Source organism: Sinocyclocheilus anshuiensis, unplaced genomic scaffold (assembly GCF_001515605.1).
Source record: "Sinocyclocheilus anshuiensis isolate Anshui unplaced genomic scaffold, SAMN03320099.WGS_v1.1 scaffold637, whole genome shotgun sequence".
Taxonomy (NCBI): Eukaryota; Metazoa; Chordata; class Actinopteri; order Cypriniformes; family Cyprinidae; genus Sinocyclocheilus; species Sinocyclocheilus anshuiensis.
The window spans coordinates 2,488,826-2,515,883 of NW_015539816.1; the positions used below are offsets into that span (position 1 = coordinate 2,488,826).

At 38.3% G+C, this 27,058-nt stretch overlaps 2 protein-coding genes across 5 annotated transcripts in view; one reads left to right on the forward strand and one right to left on the reverse strand.

Moving 5' to 3' along the window:
• The window catches only part of LOC107683962 (nesprin-2-like), a 98,090-nt gene extending 87,519 nt beyond the window's left edge, over positions 1–10,571 (forward strand). The window contains exons 88-101 of the mRNA XM_016480065.1: positions 210–360; positions 1,053–1,235; positions 1,324–1,461; positions 1,558–1,752; positions 2,168–2,402; positions 2,921–2,983; positions 3,994–4,091; positions 4,244–4,370; positions 7,172–7,374; positions 7,477–7,677; positions 7,769–7,897; positions 8,010–8,201; positions 9,222–9,259; positions 9,442–10,571. Of these exons, the coding sequence (XP_016335551.1) occupies positions 210–360; positions 1,053–1,235; positions 1,324–1,461; positions 1,558–1,752; positions 2,168–2,402; positions 2,921–2,983; positions 3,994–4,091; positions 4,244–4,370; positions 7,172–7,374; positions 7,477–7,677; positions 7,769–7,897; positions 8,010–8,201; positions 9,222–9,259; positions 9,442–9,649 (2,161 nt within the window). The 3' untranslated portion in view covers positions 9,650–10,571. The remainder of the gene's footprint in view (positions 1–209; positions 361–1,052; positions 1,236–1,323; positions 1,462–1,557; positions 1,753–2,167; positions 2,403–2,920; positions 2,984–3,993; positions 4,092–4,243; positions 4,371–7,171; positions 7,375–7,476; positions 7,678–7,768; positions 7,898–8,009; positions 8,202–9,221; positions 9,260–9,441) is intronic.
• Positions 10,572–10,846: 275 nt separating this feature from the next.
• LOC107683963 (estrogen receptor beta-1-like) lies at positions 10,847–25,808 on the reverse strand. Of its 4 annotated transcripts, XM_016480070.1 has the most exons (11): positions 25,647–25,808; positions 23,719–23,867; positions 20,917–21,362; positions 20,669–20,835; positions 19,474–19,590; positions 18,415–18,738; positions 17,293–17,431; positions 14,964–15,097; positions 12,703–12,886; positions 12,086–12,306; positions 10,847–11,876 (listed from the first exon to the last, which is right to left on the reverse strand). In XM_016480070.1, exons 3-10 carry the CDS (start codon positions 21,315–21,317, stop codon positions 12,096–12,098), a joined length of 1,677 nt encoding a protein of 558 aa, XP_016335556.1. In that variant the 5' UTR covers positions 21,318–21,362; positions 23,719–23,867; positions 25,647–25,808; the 3' UTR covers positions 10,847–11,876; positions 12,086–12,095. The 4 variants fall into 4 exon arrangements, with proteins under 4 accessions (XP_016335556.1, XP_016335552.1, XP_016335553.1 ...); XM_016480066.1 differs by lacking the exon at positions 25,647–25,808 and having other exon boundaries at positions 20,917–21,419; positions 23,715–23,788; XM_016480067.1 differs by lacking the exon at positions 25,647–25,808 and having other exon boundaries at positions 23,715–23,786.
• Positions 25,809–27,058: the final 1,250 nt, after the last annotated feature.

The window sequence follows — 27,058 nt, forward strand, 5'->3', positions numbered from 1 at the left end:
GATTATGCTTTTGAGGAAGATGACATCATATATTTAATAAATAATCATAACATGAATTACAGTACAGATAAATGAATGTATTTTAAAGTGCACACATGCACATTGAGTATTAAAGTGTTAAATTACATTGTTTATTTATTATGATTTCATTTTAAATATACATTTATATAACAGACTATTTGTTTTTAATTACTTATGTCTGTTTGCAGGATTGAGGAGACATGGAGACTGTGGTGTAAGTTTCAGGAGGATTACTCTTCCTTTGAGGACTGGCTGAACGTAGCAGAGCGCTCCGCTGCTGAACCCAATTCATCAGACGTCCTGTACACTGACGCCAAAGAGGAACTCCAGAAATATGAGGTTTGATTCCAACAAAATGCTTAACTAAGAGCCTTCGAATGGCTGTGCTACTGGACCATTATGTTTACATCATTTAGTGCAAGTCAAATGTTAAATCCTGATGTTTTAGGAACACGATCAGTACGATTAAGGGAATATCAGATTCCTCAAGCAGTCATCTATTAGGGCTGTGCAATTAATCGCATGTGATTGTCATGCGCATCTCGTCAGTAAAGCCGGTTCCGTGATTAGTAGTAAATCTCCATCACCTGCTTTCAGATGGAGCGGCATTTACTACACAGAGCCGTAGTTCACTGACAATTAAGCACTATCGCGTTCATAATCGCAGATGATTAGCATTCGATTATGAACGCGATATTGCCTAGCTTGTCAGTGAACTACGGCTCTGTGTATTAAATGCCGCTCCATCTGAAAGCAGGTGATGGAGATTTACTACCAATCACAGAACCGGCTTTACTGACGAGATGCGCATGACAATCGCATGCGATTAATTGCACAGCCCTATCATCTATCTAATTTACTGAATGTTTTAGTCATTCATGCATGACTTCAGAAATGTTAAAAACACTCACTATTTGCATGGAAATGGAGTGTTAAAGTAGATGTTTTTGAATATCCAGCTTTGATTTAATAGAGTATACAGTAATAGCAGTTTGTGGTCATAGTTAGTAGTATTTGATTTGTTGTTTTAGGTTTTCCAAAGGCAGGTACATGAGAGCCTGACCCAGCTGGAGATTATTAATAACCAGTACAGACGACTGGCGCGGGAGAACCGCGCCGATGCAGCCAGCAGACTCAGGGCCATGGTGCATCATGTGAACCAGCGATGGGACACGCTCCAGAGGAGAGTGGCTGCAATCCTGCGCAGACTCAGAGTGAGGACACGGACACACTATTTTTTTCATGTCACCTGTGCATTTATGTTTACTTGAGTGCATAAATGAACCTCTTTTTCTCATTTAGCATTTCACAAGCCAGAGAGAAGAGTTTGAGGGAACCCGTGAGAGCCTCCTTGTCTGGCTGACTGAGATAGACCTCCAGCTGACCAATGTGGAGAACTTCTCAGAGAGCCATCTCCAAGACAAGATGAAACAGCTGAAGGTTAATAAACAGTGTTTCCTTGAAATGAAGATGTTTAGTCTATAGATAGAAAGAATAAATGATGACAGAATTTAACTGAACTTTCTTACTCTCCAGAGTTTTAAGAAGGAGATCACTCTGAACACCAATAAGATTGATGCTCTGATCGTGTTTGGGGAGGGTCTGATTCAGAGGAGCTGTCCTCAAGACGCTGTTAAGATAGAAGATGAGTTAGAGGAACTGCACACGTACTGTCAAGAGGTGTTTGGCAGAGTGGCCCGATTCCACCAGCGCCTCACCAGTCTCCGCCCGGTATTATAAACGCTCACATTTTTTTACATTGTCTTCTGTAACATACTGTGGTTCTAAATGTATTTGGATATTTTGAGACCCTTTTGAACCTTTTTGTGAATTAGCTTTCTTGAAAAGTGTTTGTGCTAAACTACCATTCAGAAGTTTGGGGTTAGTAAGTAAGGGCTGCCGAAAATTCAGCTTTTTTTTTAAATAGAAAAAATATATATATAAATTGTAATACATTTGTACTGTTAAGTCTCCTGGAGACTTAAAAAAAACATTTTTAAAAATCCCCAAACTTTTAAAGGGTAGTGTATATTTCTTTAAACTTATTTTTACAGTGACAAATGTGGTAGAATTGTGCAAATAACTTTGTATATGGGCCATGTTATAGGAGTATGAATGCATGAATGACAGTATTTTCTCTTTGAAGCAGCTGCAGGAGCAGATGGACGTCTTTGGTGATGAACAGTCCAGAGGGACACAGGGCACCCTCTCCTCCAGCCAGCCCTCCATGTGCCTGTTATCGCCACCTCAGGAGCGCCCGGGCCGTGAAACCCCCGTGAGTGGGGATTCCATCCCTCTGGAGTGGGACCACACCGGGGATGTTGGCGGCTCTTCTTCACACGATGAGGAAGAGGATGCTGCCTTCTTCTCTGCCTTGTCAGGTATGGTCACCTTTACTGTTGTTCAGCGAAATCCAGTCATTTCAACAGGAATTCTGTGTGAAGGTGAAAGATTTTACAATGGGTTCAAATTGGTCCCATGGTTTCGTCACATTGACCAACAGAATGCTGCTTGGTTTGAAAGTAACTTCTTCAATGGGCCGTTTTACCTGTAAAATTTCACAAAAATTTTGCTAATTTCACCACACGTTTATGTAACCAGACTTTTTTGAGCAACTTGATAAAGCCATGAATCGCCAGCTTTGACAAAAGGCCAACTGACTTTCTTTCTGGTAACCACATGATTTTTTTTTTTCCATAAGCCTAAAACTGGAGTCAGATATAATTCAAAGAAATGTTTTAGCTGTCAGATTGCAACTGACAATTTTAACCAGCTCTTGCCAGTTTTATGTCCGTTGGCACATTGTCTGAGGCTGAGACTTTTTCCCAGGACTCTGACTGCTGGAACGGGTTGTCATATTACTGGTTTAGCCATTCATTTTCTCTCCCTCCAGATTTAGAGGTCACAGAAATCACAGAATTCTCATCTGAGGTGACAAAGAAGTCTTTGGAAGAGCCTTTAGGTTGGCCTCCATGTGCCTTTATGTGCACTTGGCTTTAGTTGTGCATTACTGCAAAATCTTATTTCATTTTTTGGTGCATTGCATTCACATCTGTTCAGTTTCTCCTTACTTCCTTTCCACATAATTCTCTCTCTTTCTCTCTCTCTCTCTCTCTCTCCATCCTGTCTTGTTCCCACATCACTGTCGGTATGCTTATGAATAGACTGGGTTTGCTGGATCATCAAAGGCCTGGTATTTTTCTTTTCAGCGCAGAACTTTCTCTCAAATCAAAAGATGCAAGCGTCCTCCCTTTACCCTGTTCTGCTATGTGCTCTTATCATGAAAGACTTGGGCCTGTGGGGAGATTCTGTTGGTAAAGAGGAGGGTTGAGAGCTGGGCCTGTCCAGATCTCAGGGAGTATAAGAGAGGGCACAGGAAGGTTGCATCCCCTCCTCTCACATGGCTCAGTGCACCTGCTTATCCCCCTCTAGAGCTTTCATGCTCATGCAGAAGATAATAACATTCATTTATCTAAACCGCACACTCTTGAAGCTTTGCTCATTACTGGAGAAGCGTACATGACAATATTTGTTTGATGCTTTTGTTTGATGTTTTTTAGAAATTTTTTTCCTGAAATCCACGTATAATTGTTTTTCATTGCAATAACATGATTATTATTTCGTGATTATTATTTTATTATGTTTTCATGACATTTTTGATGCTCTCTTATCCTTAGAATAAATGGTCTGGTTTTGCCCCTCTGCTTTTAAAAAACAGCAATTTTGCCTCTGAGTAACAGCTTTGGTCCATTAGGACATATGCTGTCGATTTACTTTTGGATTCAATATAGTTCCAACTTCACTATCCTACAATAACAGCCTCTGTCAGTTTAATGTCTGATTTGATTCCTCGTGATCCCTGCAAAAGCTAAATAATTCCACTTCTTTTGTCCATTTCTGTCATCACATCCCAAATGAAGTAGCCTGTTTTGAGCACTGAGTTAAATCTCTCTCCCTCTCACAAACTCACAGCACAGAATTGGCACTTTCAAAACACACCTGGAAGGAAATCCTTCCAGCTGGACTCCTCCTCACCTACACATGCCAGAACTCCTTTTAAACAAGGCTACGTGAGTATATACCCCTTCCTTCTTAATCCAGCACTTTCATAAACACCAAATTTGCAAGTTGTCTTCTTCCTCAGGCAGACTTTGAAAGCATAAACGTGTAGTTCCTGCATGAAGGGTGATTATAATGGTGCATGTGTTTTTGCACTGTGCAGGTCCAGCTGATGTCTGAGTGCAGCGGCAGCATTAAGAGTGTGAAGCGGGTTTCTATGATCCTGGATGATGAGGAAAAGCAGGAGGAACAAGGCCTCACTGGCCTCAACACTGCAGACAAACAGTCAGGTACGGACACTTAGACCAACACAGAGGGACACGAGGATGTCTGTCTGGTACTCGTCCTGAGTGAGTCATGTAATAAGACTCTTCACAAATAGCCGGATACAGGCACTGACGCAGATCACATGTGCAAGGGACTACTTGTCATTTCATTTAGATGAATCTAAAAGCATGAAGGCTTCTTATCAAAATAGCATATAATTACATCATGCCATGTCATGGATGGATGGATGGATGGATGGATAGAGAGAGTAGAGTAAACAAACTGATGCATCGATAGATGAATGGAGAAATGGTTGAGTGAATGGATGCATAGTTGGATAGGTAAGTAAATAAACTGATTCATGCATGGATGGATGGATAAGAAAGGTAGATTATGGGTGGATGGATGGATGGATGGATGGATAAGAAAGGTAGATTGTGGATGGATTGGTGGATAGGAAAGGTAGATTGGATGATGGATGGATGAATAGTTGGGTAGATAGATGGATGGATAGATAGCTAGGTAGACAGGAGAAGATAGGTAGATAAATTGGATGTACGTATGGATGGATAGATGGGCTGTAAATAGGTAACAAGACAGATGGATAGGTGGATAAACTTATGGACTAATGGATAGTTGGATAGACTTGGAGGAATTGATGGGTGAATGAGTGAATAGGTGGAAAAACAAACTGATTAAAGTGTTAGTTTACCCAAAAATGAAAATTGTCATTAATTACTCGCCCTCATGTCGTTCCCAACCTGTAAGACCTTCGTTCATCTTCAGAACACAAATTAAGATATTTTTGATGGAATCTGAGAGCTCTCTGACCCTTCATAGACAGCAAGGATATTACCACGATCAACGCACAGAAACATAGCAAGGACATCGGTAAAATAGTCCATGTGACATCAGGGGTTCAACCATAATTTTACGAAGCTACGAGGAATACTTTTTGTGCGCAAATAAAACAATTTTCAACAATATATATTCAGCAATTCTTCTCCCTGTTACTGTCTTCTGCCATTTTGGAGAGTACCCCAGAATGTAATCAGTGTAGTTTACGTTCAGTAGACAGCGCACGCATGCTGAAAGTAAACAACACGGATTACGTTCAGCGAAAGCGCGCACATGCTGAACATAATTAACGCTGATTACGTTCTGGGGTACTCTCCAAAATGGCAGAAGACGGTAACTTGGGGAGAAGAATTGCTGAGTAAATTGTTATTATTGCAATTAAAGGGGTCATATGATGCGATTTCAAGCATTTTGGTGCATAAAGAAGATCTGTAAAGTTGCAAAGACTAAAGTCTCAAATCCAAAGAGATATTCTTTATAAAAGTTAAGAGTTAACCACGCCTACCTAAAACGGCTCGTTCTAACATGCCCCAACATACCTACGTCACTCTGTGGGAAGATTTGCATAACGCCGCCCAAATGTTCACGCAAAGAAAGAAGGCGTAACTTTTAGTCTCACTGTAGTATTGTTGACGCTGCAGCCATGTCGTGAAGACGCTGTGTGCTTCGTTGTGAAAGCGAAACTACTTTGTTTGGTCTTCCAAAAGAGGACGATATCCGCTTCGTCATGCCTGGAGCTGATCCGTGCTGGTCGCTGAGGGAATACATCAACTTTCACCGTGGACGAAGCGGAATCCAGCCCGCGGTCCGTCACATGTGTTTGCCGCTCATTCGTCGGATCCGCCGGCTGCGCCGTTCTCAACCCCGCCGCCTCAGCTCACTCTAGCATGGCCTCAGCTCACTCTATCCCGGCCTCAGCGCACGCTAAGCTAATGGGTTTTAATGTTTATGTCTCGTCGCTCCGGCCGGACACGGCATCAACAGTATGTGAGGGGCGTAACATTTCCGTCACACGCTTGAGGTATTCGGCCAATCACAACGCACTGGATAGCTGGCCAATCAGAGCACACCTCGCTTTTTCAGACCGATGTGCTTTGTAAAAATCGACGCGTTTCAAAAAGGCGGGGCATAGAGGAGAAACAATAATGTACAGTATGTGGAAAATAATGTGTTTTTTGAACTTTAAACCGCATAAACACATTTCATTACACCAAATACACAAAATAATGTTCTTTTTAGCAACATCATATGACCCCTTTAAGTAATTAATGCAAGAATTTTTGGGTGAACTATCCCTTTAATAAATTGATGGATAGATAGTTGCATAGACAAATTGAGGAACGGTTGTGTAGATGTGTAGATATAAAAATTAATGGATGAATTAGTGAATAAAAGAATGGAAGAATAGTTAGGTAAATAGATGAATAGGTAGATAGGTGGTTAGATAAATGAAGGGATGGATGGATGGATGGGTATAGATGGATGAGTGGATAGGTGGAAAAAACTAATTGCTGGATGAATTGTTGGATAGTTGCACACAGTTGGGTAGATAGATGTGTAGACAGATGACTGAATTGGTGGATAAACTGATGGAAGAATAGTTAGGTAAATAGATGGGTAGATAGATAGATATCTATAGATAGGTGGTTGGACAAATGAAGGGATAGGTGATGGATGAATAGTTAAATTGAAAGATGGATGGACGGATGGAAAGATAGTTGGGTATAGATGGATGAGTGGATAAGAGAACAAACAAACATAGGAATGCATAAGGTCAGTTAATTGTTGGATCGAAAAATAGAGGAAAGGTTGAATAGGTGGATGGATACATGGATGGAGAGTTTGAAAATTAGTAGATCGAGTAGATGAATAAAGGGATGGGTTGGTGGATGGATAGACAGGATAAGAATGGACGGATGTGCATATATATATCTCTTTCACTTAATGAAGTCCATGTTCTCCGCAGGAGTGATTGAGCGCTGGGAGCTGCTGCAGGCTCAAGCAGTAAGTAAAGAGCAGTGCAGCTCCAGAGACCCCCAGCAGCTGACCTCTGGCCTGCACGACATCACTTCCTGGCTGGATCGTGTCACCCCTGAACTGGACAGACTGCAGAAGCCTGAGACTGCCGTCAGTGTCGAGATCTTAGAAGAGAGGGTCAAACAACTTAAAGTGAGCATCAAAGTTACAGCCAATCTTTTAGATTATTAATACAAAGACACTGGAAAGGAAAAGATATTGTCTTCACACTCTAATTTGTTCCACATTGCACAGGAAATGCAGAAGACATTTGCTCGCTACAAGACCATGATGCTGTCTCTGAACCTGGGTGGGCGAGAGCTGCAGCAGGGAGCTACAGAAGGAGCACCTGAGCTTCAGGAGGGTCTGCGCAGCATGAATGGCCGCTGGACAGAAGCTTGTGCGGGACTAGAGGGGTGGGAGGACAGTCTGCGCACTACCCTAGGACGCTGTCAGGTGAGAGATCTGTCAAACATTTATACAAAACCTCATTGGAAATGCCACATGACACTTCATCTCTCACCACTGACAATCTGCACTCATGTAGGAGTTCCACGAGATGGTCCACTCTCAACTGCTATACCTGGCCCATGCAGAGAGCAGACGCTACACAGTGAACATGAACGACCCTTCTGTGCAGCCCTCCATGCTTCAGGAACACAGGAACACCCTGAAGGTGAGTCAGAGAAACCCAAACCAGAACAACATCAGCTTCTCCATCAAGACTGACCTCTAGTTTGTGTTGTTATCTGTGTGCCGAGCTTATGTTTTGTACCCCCTGGTGGCAGGATCTGGCAGAGGAGCTGCAGGGCAGACAGAAGCGAGTGAGCTCCCTGCAGGAGATCGTCTCCGAGCTGCTCCCTGAGGCTGGTGGGGAGGACAGCGCTGAAGCCCGGGAAAAACTCCATGTCATTGGAAGCAAACTAAGACTACTGTCACGTCAAGTCAACCAGGATCTCCAGACGATTGAAGAGAGATTGGTAAGAGCGTTATGCAAAACATTCTTCATCCATTTACACCACACAAAAAAAATTAAAGGGAAGCTCACATTTTGTATTTATACTTTTTTTTTTTTTTAAATGCTTTAGTATTATTTCATTCCAACACATGGACGAATAATTTTCATTTAAATAAATACCACTTTATGAGCACGTTTTGCTAAGAAAGGAACCGTTCATGGAAATCCCCAGATGGTTCCTATGGGATGTTCTGCAATGCTTCATTGATTGAGGGGGCGGAGCTTAGCCTAAGATCAATTAATAGTCAATTCAAATTTTTGAACCTTGAGTATTGATCAAAACCTTGAACATTTTCAGCCCTCAGAAGTGCATTTAAAATAAATATATATATTTTTTTAAATTCACCATTCAAAAGATTTAAATGAAAAAACAAAGAAATTAATTATTCAGCAAGTTGATAAAAAGTAACAGTAAATACATGTATAATGTTCTATTTTGATCTTTCTGTTCATAAAAGACTCCTGAAAAATCACAAAGGCTTCTACAACAATATTAAGCAGCACAACTGTTTTTAACATTGATAACTGTTTCTTGAGCAGCAAATCGGCATATTAGAATGATTTCTGAAAGATCATGTGACACTGAAGACTGGAATAATGACTGTTACAATATATTTAAATAAAACAAAATATACATTATATTAAAATAGAAAAGTTATTTTAAACTGTAATTTTTCACAATATTGCTGTTTTTACTGTATTTTGATTAAATAAATGCAGTCTTGATGAGCATGCGACATATTTCAAAAACATTAAAAATCTCACCAACCACAAAATTAAAATAATTTTTGTTTTGAGAGTATTTTGCCCATTCCACCATATCAACAAATATAATTAACTAAGATGAGGCAGTTGCTGTCATATATAAATAATATTGAAATCAAAAGTATATAACATGCTCATAATTTAGAGCGATATGATCTGGTTGAGTAGTTTTGATTTGTGGTGAAGTGCTGAATTCTTGTATGTCATGTGTTTGCAGGAGTCCACAGGAGACAGGAAATCCGCACAATGCTCTCGGTATAGTGGCACACACATAAACAGTTTTATTTTTTCCTTTTAGTATTATTTTTTTTGTATATTAAATAGTATAGAATATTATAAAAATATATACTATATTAGCCAAAAATGCATAAACACAGTATACATATGTATTTATGTTTCAAAGGAGATAAGAGTTGTTAAAAAGATTTTTGTTTCAGGTCAAAGCGTGACCCATCACCTCCGCGTTCGTTCTTCTATCGGGTCCTGCGAGCAGCTTTCCCTCTGCATCTCCTGTTCCTCCTGCTGTTGGTTCTGGCCTGCTTGGTCCCTCTTTCTGAAGACGACTACAGCTGCACCTTTTCCAACAATTTTGCCCGCTCTTTCCACCCCATGTTACGCTACACCAACGGTCCCCCTCCCACATGAGTCTCTCATCAACTGTTCTCACGTTCAATCAACAGAGCTGTTTTCATGACTCAAACATGCGAAGCACCTCTCTTTTGGCCAAGCAATATTTTAACGGTTGTATTTATATAATTGATTTTATACTGTTTATTCCCCTTTGAGAGCCATACTAAGAATTTTGTTGATGTGATCTAATTATTTCTTTTTTTGGTCACAATGCTGTAAAGAAAAATATCATTGTATGAGCTTGAATGAAAATCACCGACAATTTTTTGAAATATTTCTAGATTTAAGCACATCATGCACTGATTAAAGATTGTAAGTTTGAAACTGGAAAAGATAGACTCTTCAGCCACAATTGACATGATGGATGGCTGCTATTTATTTAGAGATTATGTGGTCTCGTTTTTAAATTTTATATGGTTTGAATTAACTGTTCACATTTGCAAAGCCCAAAACAGAAATCTATTTAAAAATGTCAAATGCACATGGAAACATTTTAATACACCCCTTTGCAAATAACAATCTTTTGCATATGCACTGCAAGGTAGAACACAAAGACGTGTGCAGAAAGTACATTTCGAAAACATTTCACAAATTAAACTTTGTTCTGTGTTTAAAAATAAACAGTCTACAACAAATCTGTATTACAGCTGGTCTTTAATGCTTAGTTGCCAAAAAATTGTAAAATCAATATTAGCACTTCATATCAAAACAGTCACAATTCAGATGGCTGCCGGTAGATACAATAACATTTATAAATACTTTGTGCGTTTATTAAAATTAAGTACTTGTAACATCTAATTTTTTGCTTCTAATCTTTAAGATACGTTTGGTTTTATATCAATTAATCCATGGATACTATTTTGTTATAACCGTCATCTTAAACCAAAATGTATAGGGTACAGTGGGTACGGAAAGTATTCAGACCCCCTTCAATTTTTCACTCTTTGTTATATTGCAGCCATTTGCTAAAATCATTTGTTAATTTTTTTTCCTCAATGTACACACAGCAGCCCATATTGACAGAAAAACACAGAATCGTTGACATTTTTGCAGATTTATTAAAAAAGAAAAACTGAAATATCACATGGTCCTAAGTATTCAGACCCTTTGCTCAGTATTTAGTAGACGCACCCTTTTGATCTAATACAGCCATGAGTCTTTTTGGGAAAGATGCAACAAGTTTGAAAAATTGAAGGGGGTCTGAATACTTTCCGTACCCACTGTATAATCACTGTTGGCACTGCAATATTTAAATTTTTCTTGATTCTCAAAACACTACTTCAGATATGTCAGAGAACTATTAAAGTGCAATATCACAAGTACTTTTTTTTGGTAGTTGTGGTGCGTCTTACAACCAGAAAGGTTTTCACAGTGGAATAGTAGCAATAGATTGAGCTGTCTCTAGAAAATGTATGAAGGTTTTGTACAAGGCCTTTATGGTGTTAAAGGGGTTTACTGGGTGGAGAGCAGGACGAAAGAAGGCAGTTTGTTTTTTTAAACACATTTTGCTCCATGATCTGTTTTGTCAAAAGTAATAGATGCACACAAAACATCCAACTGTCCTGAATTACTGCAGTGTGACAATCACAAGTCCTTGTTCTGACTGAAAAAAAAAGGCTTAAGTCAGTTCTTCTGAGCCTTTGGTCCAGAATTTAGTCTTTGCTCCCATTGCATACAAACCTCTCTCATCTTTAGCAATGACTGTTCATACTGTCGTTTTGTAAGTGAAGGAATCTGATCTGTTTGTTCTGACAATGTCGTCAATAGTTACAGTTGATGAGTGCATCAGTGTGATGCTGTTTTTCTTTTGCAAAAAGCGAGAGTTGCAAATGTACTGTTTAGAAAGAGAAAATGGTAAAGTGGAAACTGTACATTTCATTGTGGCACAGATTTCATGGGAATGGGTGCATGTGGTGATGCTGTCAGAATTTCTCGCTGCGTATTACATTTCAAAAAAGCTTTTGAAATTCAAAATCAAAACAAATAGTAAACCGTTTTCAAACGACCAGCAATTTATCAATTCTGAAATGGTTTTGTAAAAATCAACATTTTCTCCTTTTTTGTGGTTCCAGCTACATAAAACCAAACAATTGTGCTCAGAACGAGTTCTGCAAAAACTGAGAATTTCACAGCAAACGCCAAATGTTTAAAAAAGTTTTTCATCTTGAGTAATCCTATTCCACTCTTTTGTGTAGCTGTTTTTGTTGTCCATTCTCCCGAAACTATAGATCATTCTTCAGCGCTGGAGAGAAAGAAGAGCAATTTAACATGATATTTTTTTTCAGCTTGTAGTTATTTTAAGATTTATGGAAGAATGTTAGCTGGCAACATCCTGTGAAATGAATGTACAAACTAAATATTTTATAAAACAGCTATTTCTATCAGTAAAACTTTATTTCAACGTCACAATACCTGCATTATGAAAAAGAAAGTACCCTTTCTAAGTCTCACCAGAAATGGTTTAGGGTGCTAAGGTCCCTCCATGCTGAGAAGTGCTGGCGAAGGCCTCCTGGACGGCTTTGCTCTCTTTGGGAGCAGGAGCCGCTCGAGGGCCAGAGTGAGACAAACGGGAGCCGTGCATGATATGAGCGTCCAGCATCTCCAGAAGCAGGTCATACAGAGGAACCATCTTCTTCATCTTCATGCAGTGGAGGTGGTCCATGCCTTTGTTACTACAGTCAGTCAGTGGAAGATCAAAAATGACAAATAGTTAGATGATCGAGACGGGCTATAAGAGCATTGGTTAAAGAGTATTTAATACAAGCGAACCATTTGGAAACAATAGTTAGCTACATTACTAGCTTTGCACAACAGTTGTGCAGCTTGATCATAATCATTACAAAAAAAAATATGGGTAGCAGACTAGATGTCTAAATACACTGTAACTGTAATCAGATATTAATTAGCTGCAAATGATTTTTGCATCCATAATTCTTGAGCAAAGAAATAAATAAATACATTTTGCAGTCTTCATATACTGTGTAAGAATCACAAGCCACCTTTTCTAAGTGAAAATTAGCATGATGTGCAGTCAAAAGTTCCTTATTCCAGGTTTTTATTTTCTGTACCTGAGGTGCCTTATGTGGGAGAGCAGCATGAGCAGATGAGCTAGTCTGGTGGAGCGTTGCTGGAAGCTCAGGCCTGTCTTGGAGATGGCCCACACCAGAGCATCTGTCACCGAGTCCAGCAGACACATCAGCTTTGACCGGCTCTGCAGCTCCTCTCCTCCCTCCGACGAACTCAGGCACATGTCTGCAATAACACACAAGCGCAGGTTTACAGAGATTAAAGCTGGGAGACACTGACATTTACAGCCGTTTGAAATAATAGAGGGTGATACCCAAATAAGCATCCAAACCAAAGAATATCCCATTCAAAAACAACGCAACACATCTGGAGCGATCAAATAAGTGATACCGAGGAGACAAAGTGAAGACAGCTGTTGGGGGCTGAGAATGAAGAGATAATGCACGAGGAAAAGACAGATCAAAAGTTCAGAGGAATCAGAGCAGGAAGAAATACTGGTTCCTTCAGACAATATACACTAAGCAGGTACTGCCTGTTACTTGCATAAGCGTTTGCTATGAAATGGATACTTGGGTTGAATGCGTGGAGCAAAGGCATGTTGTCCTCGTTAAGACTTTATACAGTGTGTGAGCATTTTTCCTGCCTGGCCTTGCCAACACTCCCTTCACATTAAAGCAAGTACAGTTGTAGTAACCTTCTGAGTTATGGGCCTCGAGTGAACACTATTTATTACGGCTTTGTGGAGGTCAGCAATTTGTTTGGATTTTTGATGATAGAGACAGTAAGTGGACAGGAAATGAAGGGGAGTCTGATCGCTGCATGACACCAGCCGGAACCGAACCCACTTCTCCCATGTGAGAATCAGTGCTATATGTCTGGAGCATAATTGCTAGGTCATGGTACTCAGTTTTTTTTCCCAACTTCACTACAATCAAGTGCTAGACACAGAATGTATACATTTGCTGACTTTTTCAATTTAGCCTGCAGTTTATCTTTGCTAAAACATAAAAAATCCATCATTAATTCAATTATAGAACAGTCAAAAGATTTAAAATCTTGTCAGATTTACCAATAAATCTTTTATGCTTCACATTTTTTTTTCCTAAATGTTATTTTGCATATTGCAGTAAATTTTACTATACTTAACATTGTTAACTGATTATTTAAAAAAAGGTATACATTACTGCTCAAAAGTTTTGGGTCAGTACTTTTTTCTCTTTTTTAATGAATACTTTTATTCAGCGAGGACGCATTTAATTAATCAAACAAATTTTTCAATGTAATAAAAGATTTCTGTTTCAAATCAAAAAAATGCGGCTCTTTTGAACTTTCTATTCATCAAAGAATCCTGAAAAATGTCAGTTTCCAAAAAAAAAAAAAAAAATTCAGTACAACTGTTTTCAACATTGAAAATAATAATAAATGTTTCTTAGTCAGCAAATCAGCATATTAGAATGATTTCTGAAGGCTCGTGTGACACTGAAGACTGGAGTAATGATGCTGAAAATCTGGCTTTGTCATCACAGGAATGAATTAGCCTACATTTTAAAATGCATTAAAATAGAAAAATTATTTTAGATTGTAATAATATTTAACAATATTACAGTTTTTACTATATTTAACAGCCTTGGTGAGCATAAGAGACTTCTTTCAATCAAAGTATGGTAACACTTTATTTTAAGATGTCCTTGTTGCACGTTACATGTACTTACTATTATAAAAACAATTAATCATGCATAATTACATGCACGTAACCCTAAACCAAACCATAATCCTAATCCTAACCATATAGTAAGTACATTAAGTTAATTAATATTACTCGGTACTTAAATGTTTAATTACACTGTAACAATGACACCTTAAAATATAAATCCAACAAAATATTTTATGATTAAAAAGTTATTTATAGATTAATATTGAATATTAAGATTAAATATTATTGAATCCTCAAATTTGCACTTTACTAGCCACAGTATGGCATCATGGGTTACGTGGCAAAAATGTGAAGAAAAAAAAAACAGCAAAAACAAAAAAAAGCAGTGTGTACAAGAGAGAATGTAAAGAGAGTGTAAATGAAGAATGATGTTTTTAAGATTGTATTGTAAATACATTCTGTTTCATCTCTTTGCTGTCTAGGAGAAATAACCATTAGACTGAAATCCACTGTGATTTGTCTGTTCTATGGGGAAGTCAACAAACATACATATTCGTTGTTTCTGATAAAAATACATTTGTTTTAGTAATTACAAGCAGTAAAAATGCATGCACATTTCATAAAACTTTTAATGAGAAGAACACTCACTGGAGTTGAGCAGGATCATGGCTTTGAGACACACATACTCCTCTCTCTGTAACTTCAGTTCTCTGAACCTGGACGTGGTTGCCAGCAGCATATCAAAGATCTCCACAAACCCCTGCACACAGCTGCCTTCATCCCTGACAAACACCAAGACATTTAGCAGTCTCGCAAATTAGCTTCACACCATCAGAAACCCGGGACCAGGCCTCACTCTCAAACCTCAGTAGTCGTATTCTAAACCTGGCACCTACTGAAAATACGAATGGCGAAGTCTGTATAAAGCGTCAATTGAAAATCAGAGTACTTCTGCTCTCTTAGACACTGAGAGGTGATACAGGAGTGAATGAGACTGGGAACGGCACTAACACTTCATTAAAACTTGTGAGAACAGAGAGAACAAAGATAAAGTTACTTCCATTTAGCTTTAAACAAGACTTTGTCGCAACCCAAACGCCATTGTACTTCATTACCATATTTAAGTATTATTTTTGGGAATTTGTCAAATAATACTGAGAGTCATTAATGGCAGCTGTTGTCAGAGAGCAGGCATATTCTATTTTTTTGGCACTTTTTTGATATTGACAAGCAGCACACCGAGTTAAACTCAGGGATCCAGTTGGCTATGAATTCCTTTTCCAAAATGCAGCCAATGAAAATACAGTAAATGTCTGGCAGCATATCAGATGGTGAGCATATTTACAGCCCATCCATGACTGGAATGGTTTGGAAGTGTAGCCCAGCATAAAGTCTGGAGCATCTGTAACCCTGGCCCATTTATTTTCTCACATTACAACACTGGTACACACCATGTTAGAGGGTACAAAGGGCAGCGGAGTAGAGGGGGTGTGATAATACACAAGCCAAGACAGAATCAGTTCCTGTCTTCCCACAGCTCTCTAATTCCCACCACACAGAGCCTCACACTCGCTCTGACACATCTGGCCAAACCGCTGATTTTGTTTCACAGCTGTATTCTTAAGATATTATGCTATATTCTATACAAACACAACTGTTATGAATACATAGTTCGTTATACCAAGCTTTTGCAGTGCGAGAAGCCACATGTTATAATTTTATATTACATTATAAAAACAAGAATATTTTTAAATTCCAGTGAAAACACAGGTGGCAAGTTATTAGCATGAATGTTGGTTTCGAATGCATCAAATGCATTGATAGGTGTCACGGAAACGGGTGTGTGGAGGCAGGCAGGACGACGAGGGCGACAAGGATTCCAATAATGACATTTATTGTAGACACAACAAGGCAGGTTCAGGTAGGTGAGACACACACTCGGGGTAACATTAACAATAACCGACACCAATGCTCAGATAGACAGGAACTAATATGGGGTGAATAATTAGAGGCAGACAGGTGAGCACAATGACGGTTGGCCCCGAGTCAGAACAGCTGATTAAGGACGGCGTCCTCTAACGCTGTCACCTCTGCGAGCTTGCAGAACTCCCCGGCGTACTCGTAGAAGGGGAGATCCCAGCGGGATATGGTGAGGAAACGAGCAGCGATCTCCATGTTGTTGTTTTAGGTCGGTTATTCTGTCACGGAAACGGGTGTGTGGAGGCAGGCAGGACGACGAGGACGACAAGGATTCCAATAATGACATTTATTGTAGACACAACAAGGCAGGTTCAGGTAGGTGAGACACACACTCGGGGTAACATTAACAATAACCGACACCAATGCTCAGACAGACAGGAACTAATATGGGGTGAATAATTAGAGGCAGACAGGTGAGCACAATGACGGTGATTAACTAATGATTAGACGGGCTAAACCAACACAAAGGGAAGAAACCACAACAAACAGTCCACAGGGGCGTTACAATAGGACAGTTGCATCACCATGACATTTTGAATTTTATGTCCCCCAAAAAATATAAAAAGTACATTTAATTCAGGAATTAAAACATGCTCATCATAGAATGCATGTATTCAGGTCACTATGTATGAACCATTTTTTGGAATACATTTTTTTTTTAAATGAAAAAATGGGCGCCATGTCATGGACTGATTATATTTAGGTTGGCATGCTAACTTTAAATAAGCATGGCTAAATGGCTTTCAACCTTGAAGTGACCAGAGGGTTAACTAAAGTCTGTAAATCTGAATGTTACCAACATGTAATCAGTGACTTAAATCGCCTGTCTCTTATACCATGCTGGCACACAGAACAAACTAACAGCTGCAAAAAAAAAAAAATACTGGCCATACAAAGCACATGAGAATAAAAAAACTATTCAAAGCACAGAGAGATAGATGTGCCTGTTCATAAATTAGGCAATGGGAAGGATAAACTATTAACTGACACTAGTTACCTACTGAGACAGAGGTCTGGGGAGAAAATGAGCTTTCCAGGGTGATTAACGGATCGCCACATCAGTCCCAGCATCAGCACCTCTAACCAGCAGCACTCCAACAAATGGACCTGGTCAAAAAGACTGAGCTCCACAAAACCTGCAGTGAGAAATTAGCACTTGTTAATAACTTCTTACACATCCAAAAACAGTTTCGTACAAGACGCTCAGCCCTGGGGATCTAAAATAACTTGAAAAGTTTGCTCATGTTCTCAGATAAAACAAACTGTTCATGTTCAGAATCACAACAGGATGATTCACTAATAAAAGACTCTCCCATCTCAAAAGCCAAGTATTAATTAAAATGATAAATCAGCCAAGAAAACAGAAAACATCAAGTACATTAAAACAAATTTGAGGAAAAGGTTCTTACGGTTCTTTCATTGCAGATTTCAGGCTGCTAAATGGTAAATCATTTTGATATACAGCATATGTGTGTGTGTGTGTGTGTGTACATTAAACATTAAGTTTAATGTTAAATCTATTTAATCCATCCACTACAAAAGTTCAATATTAAGATATTTTTGCAGTCCTAAACTATAAAGTGAATTAGCATTATTGAGCCACATATTCCCTCAGGAATTTCTAATGAGCTTTTTAGAATAGTGAGTTTTGAGTGATGGCTTACAATGTTCAAATTGCTATACAGAACAAACATTTGAGTTTACGTGCTTGATGAATGAAGTGAAATTCAACTGTTGTACACCTCATGCAGCAACTTGTTAGCAACATTTTAAAAGCACAGCTTAACTATAGAGTTAGTTTGAACCTTATATAATAATTGTAATTCGTCCTAAATTCAGAAGATGACACATTCTCTTCAAGTAATGTTAACCACATCCCTTACTGTACTCATAAATCGAAAAATGCTATTTTAAAAACCTATTCGAAATTCCAGGGGGAATCCATAGTGATTCAGCTTTGCGGGTTTGGTCTACAAATTGACGCTATGACTGACGAGCTCTTGTCCATGTGGATTTGCAGTTAGGCAGATTTGTGTTTTTGGAAACAGACATGTAGTAACACACTGAGCTAGTGTTATAACTGAATCGTTTTTTCTTATGAATCTGGTAATACATTCACCTGGGATCTTCTTGGCCCAGCTGATCATGTGAACAAGCTCTTTATCAGCCAGGTTGGTCAGTGACATCATGACATTGGCCTCAGTGAATGGCTTCTTCACGTCTTTCATGAGGAAAATCTCGGGTGGCTCTGCATCCATGATTCGAGCGATTAGTTCCTCAGGGCTCAACGCTATGCTAACCACCTTATTTCCACCGAGGGGACATGGGACACTTTTGATTTCTTGGGATCTCGGGCCACATGTTCTCATCCTGCCAGAGAATCGCGCCAATCGCTTCTGCTGTGCTCCTCTTTGTTGGTAGCTGCCACGATCTCGGCGTAACCCTGTGAAAAAATTCCATGTAACTGCACAATTCACTTCAACCTTATCCATGCGGGTTTACAGGATTATACTAAAATTCATACATTTTTATTAACATATTCATATTAACAATATGTTGGACAAAGAGCCAAAAAGGTTGAGAACCACTAGTTTAAGCCAAAATTTCTTTGAACAGAAAGCAAAGCAAAACTGTGTATTTGATATGACATTTGATACAGAGCTCAAAACAACCACATCAGCCAATGAGATGAGAGTACATCCCTTTCTCTTCTAACCTTGAAGCAAAGCTGTGAAAGTAGACTGTCCTAAAACAACAATTACAAGACCGAATGAGGATAGATGGTAACAGTCTCCACAGCAACACAGACTTAATTCAACTAGCACTGTTTTTTGGAGGAGCAAGCCATCCAAGATCACACACAGCTCAAAAGACAACATGCAAGACTTTCTGGCTCAAATATGTGTGAATTATTAATATGTGAAATCTTTTGTATGATGAGTCATTTATCTGGGATGTTTTGGTGCAGCCTTTAACCAGCATCTATAATCAGGGCTCTATCACATTGTCATTACAATGGTGACGCATATCAAAACTTCACGGCATGATAGCTGCTTAATATTGGGACATAAATTCCAAAGTCCATGGCTTTGGACAAAATCTCAGATGAAGTATTTGGTAACTGTGTGGGTGTAGAAAGGGTGTTGATAGGGAGGAATGAAAAACGAAAGAGTCCCACCACATTTCATCATTCCAACTTCATAACACTTTCGCAGACGACAGGCCTGGCAGCTTTTGCGGCGGTTCTTGTCGATGTTGCACTGGTTGGTGGCAGGGCAGATGTAGTCATTGTGTCCTGAGAAAATGAATCAGATGTTCCTTATTATCCACTGAGCAGTTGCAGTCAAACACGTCTGTTACTATGTCTATGGACTGTAACACAGAGTGGCCTTATAGAGGCATTAAACTAGCACAGCTATCTACAACATTGGCTGTCTGGAACAATGAAAAAAATAATAGTTTAGAACCATTAGAATCAATTATTCCAGAGTTAAATGACCATTTCTGAAGGATAATGTGGCTGTCAAGGCATCTTTATACACTGTAAAGATGGCTAATTATGGTTAAATACATGCAAGGAAGACAAGACCATTGACAATTCAGCATGCAATCACATATTAAAGTCCAATATAAAAGTCCAATCACAAATGCAAATTTATGATGACACCTTGACCCATCACTCTCAGTTCCATTTTGAATGCTGAAAATCCTATCAATGTTAGTGGGAGATTCCAATCTTTAATCTTACATTTTAAAGTAGGGATGGAAAGTATAACAGTATTATTTACCAAAACTGTAAATTTTATTGTATATAACATAAGCATGCTAATTTCCCTATATTTACATTTAGATTACCCGTCATCAACAAAATACACACTGAATCTTTAAATTTAAAAACAATGTTAAATGTAATCTTTAGCAAATCTCACAAAATGAATATCACTTTTTCATACTTTACATTATAATGCTGGGAAGCCTACATTTGCATAAATAATTGCATAAATAATTAAAGAATTCAAAATGAGCTTTTAGCTTTTATTTTTAATTAACTCAGACTGCTTGAATTTACAGTAAATATCAGCCATTTATTGGTTATTGGTCATTTTTTGCTTTTAGTGTTTTTTTTTTTATTTTATTTTATTCTCATTGAATTTTACTATCAGTCATTTATCGATTATTGGCCATAACATTAAAATGACTGATTTCAGTTTTTAGTGTTTTATTTTGTATTAATTTAGACTAACTGAATTTTAATATCAGCCATTTATTGATTATAGGTCATAACATGAAAATGATTATCGGATGTTCAATTTCGGTGCATCCCTAATAATAAGCACACATCAAAGCACAGGAGTAATTTCAGAGAACAATACCTTGTATACTTCTCTTGAAGAAGGCTTTGCATCCTTCACATGACCACACGCCATAATGATACCCAGAGGCATAATCGCTACAGACGGCGCAGTAGTGCATGTCAGCTTTACCTCTCAAAAAGGTAGAAGTCTTCTCTGCATCTGCTACCCTCTTCGCCAGAGGTTTGCTATAAAGGAAAGCAGACACATGCATCTGAGCCAGTATTAGGTAATTGTTTGAAATAAAACATCATTGAGTTTCCACATACCAGTTTTCCTCTTCGCTGTGATCATGTGGTGTAAGTTCTGCCCAACTCCCACCAGTTGGATGGTTTTGTTGTAGTCGAGTCTGTTGCTGATGCAATGCAATTGAGGAAACGTGGCTATGAGGTGGCCAATAGAGGGAGGGGCTTAGCGACTGCCGCACCGATGGGCAGTCGGACAGAGGCGATGCGCCGTAACCCAGCAGAGCGGGACTGTAGAAGGGCAGAGTGGTGAAGTCATGGCCGAGATCTGTGTAGGGTGATGGGATGCAGATGGGGTGGCTCTCCACCGGCAGAGATGGAGAAGAGGAGTTAAAGGCAGGAGAGAGGACATGACCTCCCAACCTGCTGGAGTCCACTTCCTGCAGCTGAAATAGAGGACTGTCTCCCTCGGGATACACGGACATGGTGAAGGCGGACGAGTTCAGTGCTGTCGTATCATCAACAGGAAGCTGTTGATGTAAGTCATGTTGAACTCCTCAGTCATCGATACTGAAACATGATGCAGCCTAATGCACAATCGACAGGAAGCCTTTCGTTTACAGTGGGACATTAACAGGAAAAAACTGCAAATATTATTCATTCTGTATCTCTTCTAAAGAGCAGTTATAAGCAACTCTCTTGAGGAAAAGCACATTCAAATAATCACAAATAAAATGCCCTATTGGAAACAAATGCATTAAGAGGTTCAAAAACTGCTTGCAAACAAAAGCAGCTAAACAGCAACTTTTTAAATGAATGGCCAAATATGATATAATCATTCTAGAAAGCATTTTCCAACTTCAAATGCATTTATAAAATGTCAAGGTCTGTGGTGGTCAAGGCTTTTAAATACAGTACGTTTCAATATCTGTATATAATCATTTCACACACAGTGTAAACTAGTTTTTATTCAAAAAATTTTGTATATTGGAAAGCTATATTTAGGGGTCCTTGGCATCAAAAAGCTTCTGCATTAGAAGATATAGGTTCATAAATGTTGCCACTATTTAGTCATATACTCAACAGTTAGGTGAATACCTTTCATGTCATAACCGTTACTATATTGTGTATTTTAGCAGAGCCAGAATGCAGTATTTACCAATCAGACTAGAACTGTCTTATCAACACTTCAGTTGAAGTTTGGAGTCAAAGTAAGATTTTTTAAATATTTTCGAAGCTCTCTTATGGTTAGCAAGGCTGCATTTATATAAAAATAGAGTTAAAACAGCAAAATTGTAAAATATGAAAACAATTTACAATAAATGATTTCTGATGTAATATACTTAATTATCTATATTAATGTCATTAATTCCTGTGATGGAAAAGCTGAATTTTCAGCTGCGATTAGTGTCACACGATCCTTCAGAAATCATTCTGATATACTGATTTGGTCGGTGCTAAGAAACATTACTTATTGTTATCAGTGCTTAATATTTTTGTGAATACACAGTCAATAAATGTCTTTATTGTCACTTAAAGTATTTACTTTTGGAAAAATACTGACCCCAAACTGTTGAACATTTATTTCATTAAGATTCAACTAGAGAAAACAAGTATCGTTATGTTAAAGGGGTCACATGATGCGATTTCAAGTTTTCCTTTCTCTTTGGTGTGTTACAAGCAGTTCGTGAATAGATAAGATCCCTAAAGTTGCAAAGACTAAAGTCTCAAACCCAAAGAGATAATCAAAAAGTAATCAAATGTAATCAGTTAGATTACTTTAATAAAGTAATTGAAAGGTTACACTACGTATTACATTTTAAGTAATTACACTTGTAATCTGTAACCTATTACATTTCCAAAGTAACCTTCCCAACACTGGTCATTTCTCCGATCACAAATGCAGACATGGGTTTATGTTTACGCGGCACGATGCGATGCAACGCAACGCGTAAAAAGACAGTATAAGTCATTATAATCTGTAATTATGTCCCCACTGGATGCAACAAATGCCTCATTTATAATGGGCTTTACTGGTTTTGTCAAATTTTAGCTTTGTAAAAATCGAAGCGTTTCAGAAAGGCGGGGCATAGAGGAGAAACAATAATGTACAGTATGTGGAAAATAATGTGTTTTTTAACCTTAAACCGCATAAACATTTCATTACACCAAATACACAAAATAATGTTCTTTTTAGCAACATCATATGACCCCTTTAATAATTACTGGCAAGTCATTCAAAGTGCAGGCTGGGTGACATGATTGAATTGGGGAGGACTAAATTATCACAAAAAAAATAAAAATGATTTCAATCAAACCCCACTTAATATATATTTGTCTAATTGCTCTTATTCTTTAGCAAAAAACAAATACATATAAAATGCGTTCATAATGACCTGTATACACAGTATACACATCATTTACATTTAAGTGCATTTGGCAAATGCTTCATCTAAGGTGATTTACATTGTATTTAAGTTATAGATTTTCATTTCTGGATTGAACCCATGGCCTTGACATTGCTGATGCCATGCTCTAGAAGAATTCTCATAAAGCTGGTCTCACTACAATTTAATAGCAGATATTTGTTTGAAACTATTAGCTTGTGGACACTGAAAAGCAGCTGCGTATCTTGCATATCTGCCTATTTTAGGTCAGTTTAATAAACTTTCAGCCTGTTGCGTACAGCTCAGTGATGGTATGAAACTAAGTTGCATTCGAAAAGGCCTAAAGATCTGCCTCAGGAACATTTACATTTCTCTTACACAGAATATCCATAAAAATGAATCGAGGCATGAAGACACATTTTTATTTCTCTCAGCTCTTTACAGTGCTGTCTAATGGCACGTTAGTTCTTAGACGTCTGTGAAAGTGAATCTTACCTACACAGTGTTGTAGACTGTACTTGCGTGAGAGGCAGTTAGCCACACGGTCTCTCCGGACTGCCAACGGTGAGTCGGCCGAGGACTTTTGAACCCTTGTTTTAGTGCAGACAGGCAACTGGCCAAAACATACCCTGCACAGAGCACAAGTACCTGCAAAATGGCAGAAATAGAAAAGCAGCAATATGCCATGGGGTAACACTGGAAACACTGTATTTTTATGGTGAATTTCTGGCATTTACAGCTGCCATTTCTTAGTGTAAATTTTATGTAAAGTGATAACTTCATATCAATTACAGAAATGTCACTATGGATTACCTTTTCACCAGCTGTAGAGGTTGGATAAACACCTACAGTAAAATCCTCTATTCACTCCCACCATTCCGATAATGGGGAAACTATTCTTCCCATTAAAAGCCCAGTAACCTCAAACCCTCTAACCCCTATAATTCTTCTAAGAGGAGGCTAAGAAAGACGAAGATAGAACGGAAGACAGAGAGAAGGAGGAGACTTGGAAAGCGGGACAGACTGAAGCTGCCTGCATCAACTCTCTCCTGACAACCAGTCTGGCATGATGTGTGCTCTTGAGGTAAAAGAGCGCCCGGCCATTGGCCAGCAGTGCATACCAAAAACAAAAGCCCAAGGCCACGGTGTGATCTCCTCTCTCACTCCCTTCTCTGGCGGAAAACGGATAAGGGAGAGAAGGAGCGACGGAAACCATGCCCTGCGCAGGAGTTGTGGGAACAAGGGGGTAGACCACCGGTGAGAGTGATGCAAACCCTTCTAATAATATAATGCATGTTAAAATGCAGTGCTATAGTTTAAACAGCAGAGCGCTGTGTTAACAACAGCAGGTCATAGGTTTGATTCCCAGGGAATGCAAGGACTAAACTGAATGCAATTCGGATAAAATCATCTACCAAATAAATAAATGGTTATATTTAAGAATGTCTTATGCAGAATGACGTTTCATTTCACTTAATCTACATTACCATAAGGTAGATCTACATTTATTAGACCACCACAGTCACTGCGCAAAATGCTGTTGGAGGTCATTTTTGTGTATTCCTTATTTCTTCAGTGGATGATATTAACTATTATCGTATTTCATGGAAATCTAAACAGTAGGCTATGTATTACTGTACTTATAGACTTGTATCTCAGTCACAAATTAAAAACTACACATAACAGCAGCTGACCTGTACAACAGATTAATGTGGCCCATTCATTGAACCATAAGTAAACTATTTTATGATTTCTAGCAGTTTTCTGTGCTGTTCCTGTCATTTTTGTCTTATGCGCTTAAAACAAGTGTTATTTTCTGTTAAATGGTAATAAATATAGGCCTATGCAACTATGATCACTGAGAGTAGTTTTATTATTTGAATAAAAAAAAAAATCAAGTTTCAAGATGTACTGAGTACTGACAGGTTATTCAGATGAAAGACTTAATTGTCTTAGTCATTTTAATATATTTATTAGTTGAGGACAACAGTCAAAATAGTCAGGTTTCTGTTCACCAACTGTAGTCTAATGTACATGTAATATTGTAATGTAATATTCAAAACCAATAGCTTACTTGCTGAGTAAAATAACTGTGAAACAGAAAAATATAGCTACATAGTACATAATGATTGTCACTATTTTATAATGAGTGGTTTGTTTCAATGTGAAGAAAAATATCAGTTTCAACGCTTGGGTCTCAGAGGGTTACAACTTTCATCCTCATGGCTCGTAGTGCCGCTTAAAAGTGAATGAATAAAATGTTCTGCATTCTTTCATTAATTAACCCGCTTGCGTCATTTTATAGTGAACACTGCACGCATACTGTAAGCAAACACACGCGCAGAATGAAACACTGCAATGCGATTGATAAAGCACGAAAGTTTACCCGCATTACTACAAACGGGAGATGCAAGACAGTGAACCTACCTGTTGCAATCGATGTTTGATCATCAGATGGTCCACTGTAAGGCTTGATTTCTGAGTCGAAAAAATCCCAAAAAATAATGTTATTGCTTGATTTGATCGCTGTTAACGCCTGTGTAATGGGGAAATGGCCAGTGTTTTGATGAGCTGTCAGGAGGATACATGTTAAAGTGTGCTCTGCTCTGTCGGTCACTGGACGCTCGTACTTATTTGAGAGTCCGTACGTCACTGAGCACACCCGCCTGAATCACCTCCTCCTCCTCCTCCCGTCCTGACCCAACATCTGCTCACATGTGCTCTGTAAGCTACGAACCTGATCATTGTGCGGTTGCATTCTACACTTAACAGCTGGATCATTCATGTTATGCAATATCTTAATTTTTTGTTTTTGTACTATTTTAAAAAAAAAAGAAAGAAAGAAATAATGCTTGTCAAGTCGTTTAAAGAAAGTAGGATACTTATATCAGTCTTTTAGAAATATGTTTTGGCCAAATACAGGCACTGAAACAATGAACGATACCTTGATTATTTATACGATGGCAAAAAAGAAAAAATGAACGGCAGTTTAACAATTTGTACTTTTATCAAACTGCACAGAATGTACAAACAAATAGCACAAAAAAATCACAGAGGTCATTAAATAAATTGCTAATGTTTGCATGGTTATACAGGTGCATCTCAATAAATTAGAATGTCGTGGAAAAGTTCATTTATTTCAGTAATTCAACTCAAATTGTGAAACTCGTGTATTAAATAAATTCAATGCACACAGACTGAAGACAATTTGAGTTGAATTACTGAAATAAATTAACTTTTCCACGACATTCTAATCACTTCCTGGAGGATTATGGCATTATTAACTTTTTTTTTTTTTTAGTTAAAATTATATTGCTAAAAAAAAGTATGAATTGATATTGAGGAATAAACATATAATTGTATCACCAATTAAAATGTTTTGAGTGTAAATTTCTTTAAAAAATGAAAAATGAAGAAACACCTGGGATATTACTTAATATTTTGCCAGTTTTGATAAAATTCATGTAGCCTATAGATAGATAGATAGATAGATAGATAGATAGATTACCAAGTAACAACTGTCAAAACCAATACACTGAGGATATGAAGAATGTGCAATTTCAGCACAATTTACAAATGTTTCATCAAATAAAACCCAGGCCTATCATTTCATTTATGTAACCGAAGTTAATGCATTTTTTTTTTTGGTCCAAAATGGTTTAACCTAATAGCCAAAAACAATATGAGAAAAAACTCAAAAGCACATCTAGCAGCACAAATGGAAAACAAACAAATCATTTAACTGAAGAAGTGCGACTGATGTTGTTGTCCTATTTACAGTCATAGGTTTTGGCCCGCAGGGAATGGAAGTGGATGGTGGTAAATTGTGCACTTTAACA